Source organism: Schistocerca piceifrons, chromosome X (genome assembly GCF_021461385.2).
Source record: "Schistocerca piceifrons isolate TAMUIC-IGC-003096 chromosome X, iqSchPice1.1, whole genome shotgun sequence".
NCBI lineage: Eukaryota > Metazoa > Arthropoda > Insecta > Orthoptera > Acrididae > Schistocerca > Schistocerca piceifrons.
Window position 1 is genome coordinate 251,263,790 of NC_060149.1, and position 17,492 is coordinate 251,281,281.

At 41.1% G+C, this 17,492-nt stretch overlaps 1 protein-coding gene across 2 annotated transcripts in view; it reads right to left on the minus strand.

Moving 5' to 3' along the window:
• Nucleotides 1–17,492, minus strand: part of LOC124721587 (baculoviral IAP repeat-containing protein 7-like) — a 97,756-nt gene that overhangs the window by 61,857 nt on the left and 18,407 nt on the right. For both annotated transcript variants that reach the window (XM_047246637.1, XM_047246636.1), the window contains exon 3: nt 7,907–8,071. In XM_047246637.1, the coding sequence (XP_047102593.1) occupies nt 7,907–8,071 (165 nt within the window). The remainder of the gene's footprint in view (nt 1–7,906; nt 8,072–17,492) is intronic.

Consider the following 17,492-nt stretch of genomic DNA (forward strand, 5'->3'; position numbering starts at 1 on the left):
GTTTATAATGAATGCAGTTTTTCAGCATAGGGTGTTGGTTAAAAACATGGAGAGCACGTCTCCGTGCACGAATTGCATCATGGCATGCCTCGTCCACCTAGGGACTGGGAGACAACATGGTAAAGAGAAAGTGTGAGGAATGTAACATTCTGCAGCTGTAAGGATATTGTTGGTGACTGTCCACCTGGTCATCACAACTGGGGAATTCTTGTCCTTCGAAGTTCGCCAGGGAGAAGTAAAGCTGCCACTCAGTCTTAGTAAGCTGCCATTTCAGTGCGCATGCAGATGGGGTAGGAGTCAGCATACAGAGAGCACATGGGAAATGGCCGCTTGAGTAGTTGTCAGAAAGAACAGACCACTCTAGATTATGGGCAAGTTGGGCAGTACAAAAGGATAGGTCCACATGGGAATAAGCGTTCGAGGAGTCTGAAAGTAAAGTGGGTGCTCCAGTGTTAAGGCAGAAGAGGTTAAGCTGGTTAAGGCCAGCCAAGAGGGCACCTCTGACACGTCCTGGGGGAACCCCAAATGGGATGATGTGCATTAAAGTCACCAAGTAGCAAAAGTGGGTGAGGTAGCTGCCCAGTAACTTTAAGGAAGTCTGCCCTTGTGACAGCAAATGATGTAGGGACATAGTACAGAGGGAAAAAGTTAAGCAGGGAAGGAAAAGGCAAACTGCCACAGCTTTAAAATTTGTAGTCAGCAAAATGGCTTGACTATGATTGTCATCTCGTATGAGCAGCATGACGACTCCTTGAGAGGGAATGCCGATCTCAGGGGAAACGTCAAAACGAATCAGTAAGAATTGTGAAAGCTCAAAGTGGTCGTGATGGCGCAATTTTGTTTCCTGAAGGCAGAGTACAAGGGGATGCTGCAACACTAAAAGCAGCCGTAAATCCTCTTTATGGGACCGAAGGCCACTAACATTCCATTGGAGGAGAGTCATATTGAAGAGACGTGGGGACGTCACCTCGGCGGCTGCCGAGTGACAGCTGGGGAAGAGGCACTACTACAGGGCACAGAAGCAGGAGGATCCTGCTCCATGGGGTCCACAGAAGCATCTGCTTGTTTGTGCGGTCGGTATGTGGAGTCCAGCGCCGAAAAACGGTCGGTGTGCACCGGCGACACGGAGGCAGGCCGGGCTAAGGTATCACATGCCAACACCATCCAAGAGGATCTCTGAGGTGGCGAAGTAGAAGACTGTTTGTCTTTGGAGGACTTCTTTGAGCCTTTCCGGCAGATGAAGACTCTTGTGTTGTTTCGCTGGAGGGACGGAGAAAGTCTTCACGGGAGTACTACTCCTGCCCTTTCTGGCCTACCAGTTGTGTAGCTGGTGGTTTCACCCGTTGAGGCAGGAGTTTGATGGCTTGTTGCACTGCTGGACAGATGGGGGATGCTGATGCTACCTTGACACTGGGTGATTTTGCGACCTCAGAGCTGAATTGGAGGTCACATGTCTGCGTGACCATGTCCATTACGGAGCGAGGGGTAGCAAGAACAGAACTATAGGTACCAGACGGGAGAACACAAGGTTTGAGACTAGCCAGCGACTTACGAGCAACTGGATAAAGCACCTTTTCCTTTACCGAGATCTCTTTAACAGGACACTCCTAAGAGGCAGCAGCATGGCTGCCATTGCAGTTGATACAGTGGGGCGAAGGAGTGGGATAATTGCCCTCGTACGCATTTCCTACCACAGGTGATAGTTGGCTGGGTGTCGACAAGACGTTCTAGTGTGGTTAAAAAGATGACACTAGCAGCAGCACATCGGGTTCAGAATGTATGGCCAGATGGTGATAATTTCATAGCCTGCTCTATCGAAGGTGAGAGAGTACGGATGGGCACTAAGGAGGAATCTACCTTTTTCATTACACAATGAACAGCAATGACACCCTGATCAGAGAGGTAAGATTGTATTTCAGTCTCAGGTAGGCTATCGAGCAGCCTGGTGTAAATTACACCACGGGACGAGTTCAAAGTTCTGTGGGCATTGACACAAATAGGGTAACCATGGAGAAGCGAGGCAGCAAACAGTTGTTGCACTTGAGAATCAGAAATGGCCTCCAAAAGCAAAGTGGCATTCTGTAAATGTGAGCACGATTTCACAGGGCCAGCAACTGCATCTACACCTTTCTTAATAATAAACTGATTTACCGTGGCGAAGGACTGACCGTCTTCAGTACGTGAAACCACGAGGAACCATGGTGCAGCAGGAAGGGACTTTGAATCATTAGCTTTGTTCCACTTACGTTTTGTAGAAGTTGAGTGGGAAGATGATTGACACATTGTGAGGAAATCCCCCATAACTACCAGTGTCTCCTATAGCATGCTCCTTCCAACTGGAGGCCCCTTCACAAGGGGACCCACACACCTTAGGTAATTGTTCACACCTCCTGAACACCTGCTGGAGGGACCAATCGGCAATTTAGGAAGGTTACAGCTCAGGCAGTCACCCCTCCCTGGGCCTGGTCTGCACCAGGGGGTACATGCAAACACTATCTGTAAACCTGGGGCTGGGAATTATACGTTACCAAGTCATCTGTTGCGTTTCAAGACACATGGGCCGGCCTTCAGGAGTGCACGGGAGGGGGGGGGGGGGGGGGGGGGAGAGAGGATCCTCAAATGCTGAAGTGTAGGAATGAGAGGAGAAGGGAAACAAAGAAAGGGAAAGGGCATGAAAAACAAAGGTGAGACTGTTCATATTTCAGCAACAGAATGCAGAACATTCTGAAGAACACCCCAGACATGTTCCCCAAGGGAGGGTGGGGGGGTGGGGGGAGATAGCAAGATGATAGACATGCAGCACAGAAGGGAAAAAATGCTGCAAAGGCTGGGGCCCCATTGTAGCCAAGCACAAACCTGCCAAAGAGTGGCGAGCTGCCTGGGGCAGACCCACTCAGGTGTGCATGGCAGTAAGACAGACTTGACAACTTACCAAGAGAAAATAACTATGTGTGCCCACATTAAGACACTTGCTAAATGGGTATTTCCACTGACAAGAGCTGAAGTTATGGTCATTCTTCAGGACTGTCTAACGAAATGGTTTGACCATTCTTTCTTAATATGGCAATCTTTCTGCAAAATGGTTCAGAAATTTCTGTTTGCACGATTCACTGATGTTGAAATCTGAAGGTCTTTAACTGAATGGTAAAAGAACTACAGGTGATCCCTTTATCATTTATGAATTTTTACAATAAACTAGGAGAAATAGTGTATTGGAAGAGGTGGACATCAAAGAGATGAATGAACATATGGACTTCGGACAAGACTTATTTTTGGCAGATCCTTTATTTAAGCGACACATATTATTCAAATGAAGTTAAAGATTTCATGATATCAAAATTTTCAGGCTACTTCAGTCACTTCTGTATTACTGCAAAAAGAGGCCTTTACTTTTCTTGTTGGATGGTCACCTCAGTCATTTAGATAGCACAGTAATTAAAAAAGAACGAGAAAGTTGCTGTCATGAAACTGCTATGACACAACTGGCCAGCTGTAACTTCTAGTATAGCATAGCTTTAATGCATTCAAAGACAGTTTGAGTATCGATTTAATTCAATGGCACAGAAGTAATCTGAGAACACCATATAAATGGGAATTTGTTTAGCTTTTCTGCAAAGCATGGACAAATACTTTGAAGTCTAAAAAATTTTTGGCTTCAAGGACACAGGAGCCTCCCTCCCCTGCATCTGTAAATTTGTATGTGCCACTTGGAATTTAATTAGTTATTGGATTATGGAGACAAATGCAAAGCTATGGGGAAAGGGGTTCTATGAAATATGTTGGACCTTCACATACTCATCCTTGCAAGTAACAACACCAAATTTCGTGGCGAATGATTTTCCAAAAAAATAATTAAAACCTTTTTACTACCCCATATGCTTGTCACATTCAGAATAATGTTGCAACTGAACAATGCCATAAATGATCAAATTTAGTGCTCAAATCATGCTAAGAACTTCCAACACTGAGCAATTAGTTTCTGCAGTAAAATGGAGGTCATGCATAATAAGTGATATTCCAACAGCAAATTATATCACTCAAAAATAGAGGGTATTTATAGTTTCTCCATCTTTTCTTTTATAAAGATGTGGCTATATACCATCACTACTAAGTCATGGATTAATTGGGAATTTGCTAGAGGTCATTCCCCTTCATCTTTGGAAATGACAGCTGTTACACCTCTACCCAAAAATGTGACCATCACATGCTTTTAATTACCGCCCAACTTATCTCATACGCACTCTTTCAAAATTAGTATAATGCTGATTGCAGCTCTAAATCTGCCAACATCTAAACATCATTCTAACCGACTATCAGTAAGCTTTCAGGCCCAATCTGTCAGTGAAAATCAAAAACAGTACATTCACACCACCCTCATCTGAAGAGAGATTATCTGTTAATGCTATGTTGTGGAACTTGGTAACACATTTGTCAGCCAGATACAGGCTCACAACTCTAATCAGATCATACATGAGTGATACATTAGCTCTTCAGTTCGACGACGAGATCAAATGTTCTGTATGAATGTATCACTGGGTATGCCACGACATTCCACATTCGGTCCTTTACTCGTCATAATATGCATGAATGACTTGACTCACGATTAGCACGCGCGCGCGCACACACTATGGAGATAATGAACATAAAAGCAAATCAGTAATCTTCTTCAAATAGCTAGCACATAAGAATCTATGAATTGCCTGTTAATCGTAAGTGTAAATATTTCCTCTTGTTTAAATGATGCCAATGACTAATTCTGTTAAACTTTTTGGGATTCATTGACTAAATTAGCATGAGAAAGTCATCAATATTTTATTTGTATGAAGTCTGCACATTTTATGTATTCACTGAGTAAATGTAAGTCCTTTGTTTATAGTAAGCTTTGCACAATGGATATTATGCCTCACTCTCCAACCACTTAATATATGGAGATTATGTACACCACCACCATACTTATGTGGTATCAATGCATTTCAGACCACCACTTAGAAATTGCTGAGTCACCCTCACTCACTAAAAATTGGAAATGTCAAGTTTCATTCTTGTTTATGAGTATTTCATAGTTTTGAAACAATAAGGTTTATCAATTATGACCAATTTAAATTAGCACTGCTACAACATTTTCAGCAATACAGAATCCAGTAAATGCTGCCACCTAATGTTTATTGCCTGAAAAAACACGCAAGAAACAAATCTTGGCCATTGGCTTCACCTGATGGAATCTCATTGGTTGAAAATTTTTACTGCAATGAAGAATTCAAATATTTCCACCAACTTACCAACCAACCAATATAAATTCTTTTGATGCTTAGCAGCTGATCATTGTCAAATGAGCACCTTTTCATTTTGTGAAGGATGGTGAAAGTAACCTGCCTTTGCTTTGAAGGCTTCCTAACTGGCATGCAATACACTATTCATCTTATGAAAAACACATTCTATGTTTCACGAGTACATTTGAAACAAATTTAATTTTATGGTATTTCAGCTAAACTAGATAACCATTGCCAAGAGGTGTCAACTGAGACTGTGATGCTGTGCTTCTTTATTTCTAGACACCAAAACTGTTTATGAAACAAGTCATGTAACATGCAGGAAGCATTGTTCACAAATAAAGCACTAGCTAGAAAATTAACCACAATGATCACTGATCAGATGGTTGGTCAGTAAAATTTAGTACAGCAAGAACACAAAAGAGATGGGAAGCTTTACCCTGAAATCCTAACCAACTATGATGTGTTCAATTTTCTCATAGCTCTTACATAACATCTTGGAAATTATTGATCTGTGTCTGAATCACCTGGATTTATATCTTTCACTTAGTGTTTTTTGCGCACATGTTATCTCTCACTGATTAATCCTGTAAACGTCTCATCTCTCAGAATGAACACACACAGCATTAAGTTCTGGTCACTCCACGACACTCATTCATAAATTTTACGAGTAAGGATGTGCAAATAGATTGAACCACCCTTATTCTGCCATTACAAACCTGCAATAACACAATTAAAAAAGAATTTACTGAGTCAGGCAACTTAATGCAATGACATCTAGCAGCATTTTTGGGACAGGTAAAGATGATATAGTAAACTGAACAACAATATGAAGACCTGTTAGTGTCCCATGTTTGTGCTGAGATTTTTCACAATTTTCAGCAATTTTATGCACTTTGTCTTCATGTCTTTTAGGTGTTTTAACTATATTAACATCTTGTCACAGACAAGGCCCAGAAATCTCTCATATTCGATAAGATTTGAAATAGTGCCACCACTATACTGCAGTTGGTTAACAGCAAAACATGTCTCATTAAAATGTAGAACTTTCACACTAAAAACCTAAAACCAGTTTTCAGCCTATTCTTCCAGACTTCTGCTGATTAACTGCAGCTGCCCTGTTACATTTGTATAGCTGCAAAACATCACAAAATCATCCCTGAAGAGTTGCTGTTGATGGCTATCGTAAATAATTTTATACTTTTCAGTCTTTGGTGGTAGATCTGCCCAAATATGGTAGTGTGACAAGATATTTACCTCTGGTGGAACTATACCCCCATGGAAGAACTGACTAATAATTCAAAGCTGTCCTCTACGGATATATTTGTACCACAGGTCAAGGCCAACACAGCTCCAAGCAATCTTGACCCAGTGGTCTTGCTGCACAGTACACCTGCTAACAGTTTATCCTGAAAATTCTGTAACCATTGCAAGGTGATACCTGCAAATAGGAGTTTGTCAAACAAATCCTCAGCTGTACACAGGTAAGATTGCCTGTATTAAAAATTCACTGCATCCTTCTATTGTGTGTTTACCTCTCCAGAGCTCGAGCTCAAAAAAGAAAAGATAATTATTTATTAAACTTATTCATGGCAGAAACTTCACACTATACTAAAGCAAGCCTTTGAAACAGTAATTATTTAAAAGTGACACTAGCAATGGTAAGCCACTCAATAATAGGATAATTTTCTTCAGTCAAATGATTTACAGAAATATGAAAATTCTGACAGAACACAATTACTATTTGTTACACAACTCATGACATATAGTTGTATAGTTAAGCAAGTTCCAGACTAACAATACTGTAACTTTCCATTACATCAAAGTATTCTTAATATTCCATGAAGATTTAGGATTGTACCTAAGAACAATGGCATCCTGCCACAAAATTTTGACTGGTAACCAATCTGTCTCAAATAGTGGAGTTCCACAACTGCTTACTGTTATTGTAGTTGTGAAAAATTTGTGCACCAACACCAGAAAGATTTAGGAAGATTGGCTAAAAGACCACCTTCTGCCCAAACACTGCACTTTGTAATTTGATCACCATACATGTAGGAAACAGAGATCAGAAGGCAGTTACAGCTGGAGTGACTAGTGACTCCATGCAGCTTAGAAGATATTTTAAATAATTATATGTAAGCAAAAATTCATAATGTCCAATGAACAGCACACACCTTGCTTACTCACAGACCTTCCCTTACAAAATAGCACTTCTAGGTATTTTTTAACACTATTTTCACCAAATTTTACATCCCTTAAAAATAACACACAAATGACTAGGAACAATATTTATACCTTTAAAATCAGTCCACAATAATTTTTTTCACATCATACCTAACAAAAGCTGCAAAAAAATTTAATGCTCTGTATCAGGAGGCAACACGAAACAGAGTCAGCACTATAAAGTATGATAACTGCTGATTAACTACATACATTCTTTCCTCTAAAAAACACTGACATGCTGAGTGTACAGAAATGACTCAACATTTGCAGTAAATCCCAGACAGTGTACTGCATATTGTGGCAGTAATATTAGTTGAAACTGAATTATTCAAACACTGGTTCCAATTTTCTGCACATTTATGTAAAGTGCACATGGAAGTGTGTATAGTCTGCTGCACATATTTACTTGCCTGTATAAAAAAAGCCAGCTTCACTTAGTGTTTCAGGCTTTTGTTTCATGGAAATAGGCCAATTCTCATAGGTTTTCAGTCTTGAATCAATTGTGACAAACTCTGGCCACAAGGGCTTGGAACTATATGCAATTCCAAGCTTCTCCATAGTTTCTGACAAACCACCTGGAAAAAATAACTAGTCTGAGTAAAAACTGTAATAAAATAATACAAGGCAGGTCCCACATGTAAACATCCTCAACCAAGTCCTACACATTCAAACTGAGCATTAAATAGCACCATGTAAAGCAGTTTAGTGTGTTGGATAGCTGCTAGCTACCTGCACAGACAAGTAAAGACATTACTAAAAGGACATGTCAAGAATAACCTAATAATGTTTTATTAATAGTAAACCTTCTTCCTTCAATTTATGCATTTTACGAGTTTTTCCCATCAATAGCTACAGACAATTAGCAATCACTTAAGTTTTCTGTGGCCTGAATCACAATATGTAAATTACACTGCGTGTCCTCTGTCTGAATCCAATGTTTAATTCCAAGTCTGCCTTGATTGGTTGGTGAGCTGTGTAGTATCAGATAATGTGAACTGCCTAATAATAACCACTGTGGTACTGGTGCACAAACTGCCCTTCAAATTGCTGAATTCTTTCCTCCTTGACTGGATTTTATTGCACTTTCATTAAACTAAAAAGTAAAAACATTTCCAAACTGATTGATGCAGGCAGTCAACTTGCTAAAATTACGTTTAAGATAGGTTCGAACATTTTCATGAGAAGACTAAGCACTTATCTTACTAGGCAGTTACAATTCACTACACAAAAAGTAGTCTCTTTGTTTTGAAATCTAAGTCTAAAATTTCTACTACTGATAATATTTTATGGTACTGATAACACTTTATGGCTAGTAATGCAGATGATACAGAGTCACTTTCCTACCTAACTGACTACAAAGTGTCAGACTCTGACCTTTTAACCTAGTGCTGCTGACACGCATTTATTTTAGCTAATAACAAATATGGTTTACTGCTTACAGTTTATCTGCACAAGTCTCATGGAGACAACATAGAAAGGGAAGTAACAAATGGCCAATTTGGATTGGATTTCCTGAAAATTCAGCCCTCAGCACCCATACAAACACAATTAGCAAGGGTTTTATTTTGAAGTATTTAAGAAAATGAAAGATTTGTTTTAATTCCATTGCACACTTCCATGGCATTTTAATTTAAACTGTCATGATATTAACCATCAATCCAGAAACAAATAATGATACAAATGTTAACAGTTATATGAGCTGCTCAACATTAAAAGCTGAACAGCCAAGATTTCTACTTTCCATTTATTAATGTCCGACTTTTCAGATTACTTGTCACTACATTTTTCTATCAAATTAAGTACTACAAAAATAAACTTCATTCTATTAAAATTTGGCAGTGTAGATACAAGGCCAATAAGTGCAGCTGTGTATAAATAAAACCCTAGACAAATTTCCACAATAAATTATGCCAGATCAGATACAAATAGCCATTTGAAGACATACTGATTTAAGAAACTACAGCTTCTGTCTCCTGATTATGTGGCTGCAAATAAGAAGACATGCATGACCTGGGTTAAAGTTCAGAAAGAGGAAGTTATCCACAGACTGCCTTAGAAATGTAAACTGGGACTTCATTTATAAATATTACAGATAAATCATATGTTGAAATTTTTTAAATAATTTTTTTAAGACCTATATTGAGGAATGGTACTCTTGCTCATGACTGTAAAGTTCAAAAGCTTAAATGGTACACTGATGACCTTGCTGGTATCAGGGAAAATTTCTTTCACTGTACAGAACGTATAAAAGTAATAGCAAATCTGCAAATCTGACACAGAAAAAAATATGTATATAAAAGCCAAATTAAACTTGTCAAAGCAAGTTGCCTATGAAGATTACATAGAAGGAGCTCCAAACATATGCAAGGCTGCTTGGGATATTATTACATAAGAATTCACTTCTATCCAAACTCGAGACATTCTGATTGAGCCAGAACAGCTCGGTCAATGATTTACTACTGCAGTACACGATTTAACATCAAAAATTATCCAGCCAAACATCAGCAACTGAGAGACTTTCTGATCAGCTTCCTGCAGGGCATGATATACATTGTGACCGTTTTACACCCACAAATTTTATAAATTTCATTTCAAAATTTTCAGACTAATAAAAGCATTTACTGCTACTGACTACTTAACATGATGAAAAAGGACAATACACTTTATTAGCAAACTGCTTGCTTTTATTATGAATAAATGCCTACAATTTTGTGTTTTCTCTGACCAGACAAAAATTTCAAAGTTATACCTATATGCAAAAAGGAGGGAAGTATTTCCCTGAGAACTTCACACCAGTGTCTACTGTTGCTACTTATTCCAAAATATCTGAAGCAGTTTTTCACATACATCTTAGTAACCACTTCCGCAGTCCTTTAAGTTGTTAATCACACACCAACTGTACTTGAAAATAATACAGTCCGTTGAGCTGTGCTATTTGAGTGCTTCTTAGCCAAACTACAGTATTGTGGAATAAACATAACAGCAGAGGTAACAGATTCTTATCTAAACAGGAGAAGATGCGTCAATTATAAACAGCCATTCTTCCTTGCGGAATGTCACATCTCATGTGCCTCAGGGCTCTGCCCTTCAACCATTCTTCATTGTTGCAATCAATGATTTACCACATTATCTTGTGCTTCAGTCAGCTATCTGCTATGTGGACAATACAGCTTTAATAACAGCATATCTACATATGTCAAGGTTACACCAGAAACCACAGGACAATCTCTCCTTAACACGTAACTGGTTCTAATCTAACAAATTACTGTGTCATCACGAGAAAACACCACGAGAAACTCAGGGATTTGCAGCTGGGACAAGCTAAAGATGTAAAATCAAATTCTGTGAAGCTGCTCAGAAAACATACTGATTCCAAGCTAAACTGGGAATCTCACATTAACCATGTCCACACAAAGATACCACAGGAGTCTTATCTCGTACAGAAATTAGCTGATCTGGTGAGAAATATCTTAGGATAGCTTACTTTGAACTACTTCAGTTTCATACCTGATGGGCTGTTGCTATGGGGTCACCCTTTTCATGTCAGGGATGCACAACTGATTCAGAAAAAGGCACTACAAATACAGTGTAAGGTTGGTTCAAGGGAATGCTGCCATCCTTTATTCACTACGATCAAAATATTGAGATGGTAATGAAACTATTCCCTGCAGTCCACTACAGTTGTCACTGTCCATAAATTGCACCCATTAATGTAGTACCTCTCGGGATAAAGACAATAAATGTTTTTATAACTTAATATAGTTAACCACTCTTTTTCACTCACCGCTATGTTGTTTTATTTAGAACACAGTGAACCCAAGATAAAAACTTTCCTCTTATCAACTCTGATTAAGTGACTTCAATGTATTTACATAAAGAAACTGTCTCACTCTGCATATGGAACACTACGGAGAAACCTGAAATGTTATGCATACTAAGTATCTTCTTGGAATCAATAAAACTAACACTTCTGTTGTGTACAAAAGCTGTCCCCATGGATTTCCATTAGAACTAATTTACCTATTAATGGAATGGCATCCTCTATTGCTGCACTTTCAGAGAAACTGATTACACATAGTCCATCAAAATAGTTATCTCTGATCAAGGTATTCATTTTCAATGTACCTGTCTTACAAAACTGCCCGATTTCATTATTCACATTACCAATAAAGTTAAAAGCTGTTAAGAGTACGGTTATACAAAACAGTTTAGCTAAATTTCAAGCAATGTAAATTCCCATTTACACAGCAATTACAAAAAGTTGTTAAAATGCTTCATTTAAAGTTCCTTATTCGTATAATGGCGCCATGGGTGTCCCCACAAATTTATCCAGGAATCTACAATTGCCATTTTCAGTATGTTACACATGAAATGGAATGATCACGTAGTCTCAGTCGTGGGTAAAGCAGGTGGTAGATTTCAGTTTATTAGTAGAATACTGGGGAACTGCAATCAGACTACGAAGGACATTGCTTACAAATGACTCATGCAGCCAGTTCTAGAATATTGCTCAAGTGTGTGGGACCCATCCCAAATAGGACTAACAAGGGGATACAGAATGTATACAGAGAAGGGCAGCACAAATGGTCACAGGTCTGTTTGATCCATGGGAGAGTCAGAGATACTGCAGAGAATGTATTCAAAGACTCTTCAAGATAGACATAAACCATCCCAAGTATGTCTATCAACGAAGTACCATGAACCGGCTTTAAAGGACTACTCTAGGAATATATTACAACCTCCTACGTATCACTCACATAGGGATCGTGAATATAAGATCAGAATAATTACTGCAGGCACAGCATCTTCAAACAATCCTTCTTCCTGCACTCCATACGTGAACAGAATGGAAAGAAACCCTAGTAACTGGTAGAATGGGACATACCCTCTGCCATACACTTCCCTATGATTTGTGTAGTATAGCTGTAGATGGCTAATGCCACAGAACTGTCTCGCATCAGCCACATAATGACATAACTGGTAAAATGAGGTGTATAAAGGAATCACGGGAAATCACTTATAGAAGTGTATGAGAATTCTGTAATTAACAAAAACTCTGTACTCGAGATTCCAAGAGGGAAAAGGGGGGGGGGGGGGGGGGGTTGTAAGGGAGTAAGTGTCCCTTGTTGCCACCTCTCTCTGCAGACTATGAATGGCACTGTGGGAAGAAGCAATGTTATTAATTTCTATTAAACCATGACCTCAACTATATTTCCTGTAGTGAAATTATTCTTCTGACCAAAACAAAGGTGCAGTGGCAGTTATTTTAAGTTTAGCCTGGTCTATGGGCAATTTCACAGTTCACTAAATTTAAGGAAAATAATCTTAAAATTCTGAATTACAGGTTTGTCTCTTCTTGGCACGCGACTCACAGAAAGTACCTGTAATCTTAATTTAGTTTAATATCCTCAACTGATGCTGGAAAGGAAGTTCCTTGAAGGTTGTTTGCTAGAGTGGAAAATGTGAAAATCTGAGGGCACAAGATGAGTTGAATAAGGTGGGTGGCAAATGACTTCCCAGACCAAACTCTGGTATCATTAAGTTTGTCAGTCTAGCAGAATGCTGGCAGGCATTATCTTTGATTAGCATCACTTCACACAGTCTTCTTTGTCATTGTCTTAGGACTGTGTGTGCTGACAAATGTCAACTGTGATGATTACACCTCAGCAAGCAATTCCTAGTACACCACACTGTCACTGTTCCACCAGATGCGTAACATTATCTTTTGCGGATGTGTACAAGTCTTTGTACAGGGAGTTGTTGCTTTGTTTGGGTTCAACCATTCCTTTCTTTCCCTTATGTTAGCATGAAAATACCATTTCTGGTCATCAGTAATAATGCAGGATGGTCAACATTGTTCCAAGCCAATTTATGACAAGCAGAGATGCACATATGGCCACCTGTTGGTTTTCGTGATTTTGGCTTATCTTTGATCATTTTAGATTCATGTGTGTAAACTATTTTCATCAAACACAGAAGGTCTTCTTGAACTTTGGGAGTCACTAATGGCAAAACGATCCTCTTCAAAATGAATAAACTATTCTTTTGCTGTGCTCTGTCCAATGGCACTATCCCCATACCTGGTGCATATGTTTCTGGAGGGCTCTGCAGTCAGCCCTCTATTGAATTAACAGAAGAAAGTTGGAAATGTTCCGATTTCATTACTTGACATTCCATTTACTAGCATCCACAGTTCCACTCACTACCTCCAAATGACAACATGTAAAATCAAATAGCAACAGTGAACTATCGTATGAACAAAAAAAGACAGTAAATAAACCTATAGCAACTGGAATATGAACACGCAAAACGAAAATTCTACGATCAAATAATTTATGGGTTTGCTGCCGGGTGACATCGTCGATCACTGCCGCTGTCACACCCTGCCATTCTCAAGGAACAACTGCAAGGAGGAAGCAATGTGCAAGGGAATTTAATACCTCGGTCCACAGAGGAGAAACAAGGAAAATACCACACGTAGAACAAGTAACCCCAAAGTCAACACACAACCAAAGATAACCAACATCAGAAATATCAATAGTGACTTAACAGGTGAGGTAGCCCTAAATCTGTCCCTGTGTTTTTTGATAAGAGACAGAGCCAGATTCCAAGCAGCAGTTAGACAAAATCCACCATCTCTGTTTATAAGGTTGCTTGATAGTTTGATTTCAGCAGCTTCCTTAATGACACTATCCCAATAGCTGAACGTGCAAGACAGAATCTCAGAGTTGTTTTATTCCATAGGATGACTAGTGTCAAGGCAATGTTCTGCAATAGCGGATTTGCTCGGCTGTTTTAAGCATGTGTGACACTTATGTTCAATACACCGGTCTTCCACAGTCCTGATTGTCTTTTTTGTTGTTGTGGTTTTAGGGCACAAAACTGCTACGGTCATTAGCGCCCAGTCTGTGACTTAGGAAAAGGCAGAAATGGGAACGAAACTCAAAAAATTGGAGAAACTAAAAATAGAAGGAAAGCTTAAAAAACCACTATAGAAGGGGGTTGGTTGTCCCCAAAAAGAGCTTCAAATGACTGACGTCATCTCACTGGCACTAATAAACTCGAGAACGCGATCGGCTGAGTGCGTCATCTGCTAAAATTGAAGATATATCAGGCGACAGCTGGAGACGGACACGTAACGGAGTAAAAAAGGGGCACTCAAGTAAAATGTGTCTTACCATCCACAGCTGAGAGCAGTGGGGACAGAGTGGGGGAGAATCACCACTTAAAAGATGTTGATGGCTAAAAAGACAGTGCCCTATCCGGAGTCTAGTTAAAATTACCTCCTCCCAATGACACGTTCGGGAGGAAGAGGTCCACGCACAGGGAAGAGCTTTCACGTCCCACAATTTATTATTGGGAAGTGTCAACCAATGTACATGCCATAAAAGAGTAACACGACGACATAAAACACTCCGTAGATCGGCGAAGGGAATCGTGCGAATAGCTGGCTGAAGAAGAGAGACTGCAGCCTTGGCCGCTATATCGGCCGCCTCATTTCCACAGATACCAATGCATCCTGGGATCCAGAGGAACGCCACAGAGATGCCCCCCAAGTGGAGCAAGTGGTGGCAGTCCTGAATCCGGTGGACCAGAGGGTGGACAGGGTAGAGAGCTTGGAGACTGAGGAGAGAGCTGAGAGAATCTGAACAGGTAATATACTGTATCCGCTGATGGCGACGGATGTATTGGACAGCCTGGAGAACAGCGTAAAGCTCCACAGTATAAACCGAACACTGGACGGGAAGCCGAAATCGATTTGGGGTGTCGCCAACAATATAGGCACTCCCTACACCTAACGATGTTTTCGAGCCATCAGTGTAAATAAATGTGGCTTCCTTCATTTGTGCACATAGAGCAGCAAATGCCCGACGATGAACAAGTGAAGAGGTACCATCCTTGGGAAATTGACGAAGGTCACGGAGCAGGCATGTCCGGGGACGGAGCCAAGGCGGTGCTGTATCCCAAGTTATCACGAGGGTTTTAGGAAAGCGGAAGGAAAGAATGGAGCAGTTGACGGAAGCGGACTCCCGGTGGTAGTAGGGAGTACCCTAAATCCAAGGAGGCGTCGAAAAAAATGTCATGGGCCGGATTAGCAGGCATGGAAGACAGATGGCTAGCATAACGACTCAGAAGGACTGCTCGCCGATTGGACAGCGGAGGTTCAGCAGTCTCAGCATAAAGGCTTTCCACAGGGCTGGTGTAAAAAGCTCCAGACACTAAATGTAATCCACGGTGGTGGATAGTCGATATGCCGAAGAATAGACGGACGAGCAGAGGAGTAAACTATGCTTCCATAGTCCAATTTCGAGTGCACTAAGGCGCAATAGAGGCAGAGCAGGACCACTCTGTCCACTCCCCAGGAGGTACCATTCAGGACACGGAGGGTGTTGATGGATTGCAGACAGCGAGCCGAAAGATAGGAAACGTGGGAGGACGAGCACAGTTTCCTGTCAAACATAAGACCCAAGAATTTAGCGACGTCCAAAAACGGAAGGTTGACAGGTCCTAGATGTAAGGAAGGTGGAAGAAACTCCGTACGACTCCAAAAATTAACACAAACAGTCTTACTGGGAGAAAGGCGGAAGCCTGTTTCGATGCTCCAAGAGTGGAGGCGATCGAGACAGCCTTGAAGACGTCGTTCAAGAAGGCTGGTCAATTGAGAGCTGTAGTAGATCGCAAAATCGTCCACAAAGAGGGAGCCCGAGACATCAGGAAGGAGACAATCCATAATTGGATTTATGGCAATGGCAAACAGTACAACACTTAGCACAGAGCCCTGGGGTACCCCGTTTTCTTGGGAGAAAGTACGGGAGAGAGTAGTGTTCACGCGCACTTTAAATGTGCGCTCTGCCATAAACTCATGAAGAAAAAGGGGCAGCCGACCTCGAAAGCCCCAAGAGAACAGTGTGCGGAGGATGCCTGTTCTCCAACAGGTATCATATGCTCTCTCCAGATCAAAAAAATATTGCTACTGTTTGGCGTTTCTGAAGAAAATAGTTCATGATATAAGTGGAGAGAGCAACAAGATGGTCAACTGCAGGACTCCAGCCACCAAGCTAAACGACAATTCACCATACGCTCCAAAACCTTACATACACTACTCGTGAGAGAAATGGGGTGATAGCTAGAGGGGAGATGTTTGTCCTTTCCAGGTTTCGGAACAGGAACGACGATAGCTTCCCGCCATCATCTGGGGAAAGTACTGTCGGTCCAAATTCGATTATAAAGGCGAAGGAGGTAACGCAGACTATGGTATGATAAATGCAGCAACATTTGAATGTTGATACCATCCGGTCCTGGGGCGGAGGAGCGAGAAGAAGAGAGTGCATGTTGAGTTCCCGCATGGAGAAAACAGTATTGTAGCTATCGCGATTTTGAGAGGAGACAGCAAGAGGTCGCACTTCCGCTGCACATTTCTTCGGGAGAAACGCTGGCGGGTAATTTGAAGAGCTTGAAATCTCAGCAAACCGTTGACCCAGTGAGTTAGAAATTGCGACGGGGTCCACTAATGTATCATGCGCGACAGTGAGCCCAGAGACCAGGGAGAAACTAGGCGTCGAATCTGACTCCAAACTTCAGAGGAGGGAGTGAAGGTGATAAATGAGCTGCTAAAGAAGTCCCAGCTTGCCTTCTTGCTATCGTGGATGACGCGGCGGCACCGCGTACGGAACTGCTTATAGCGGGTACAGTTGGCCAAAGTAGGATGGTGTCTGAAAACGCGAGGTGCACGTCGCCGCTCACGTATTGTGTCACGGCATGCCTCGTTCCACCAAGGAACTGGGGGGGGGTGGGGGGGGAGCGGGGCAATTCGGAGGTGCGAGGGATTGAACGTTCCGCAGCTGTAAGAATGTCTGTAATATGAGTGACCTCATCGTCGACGCTAGGAAAGTGACGGTCATCGAATGTCGCTAGAGACGAGAAGTGTCCAATCGGCTTGGGCAAACTTCCAGCGTCTCAGGTGCATATATGGCAGTTGTGGCTGCAATTGAAGGA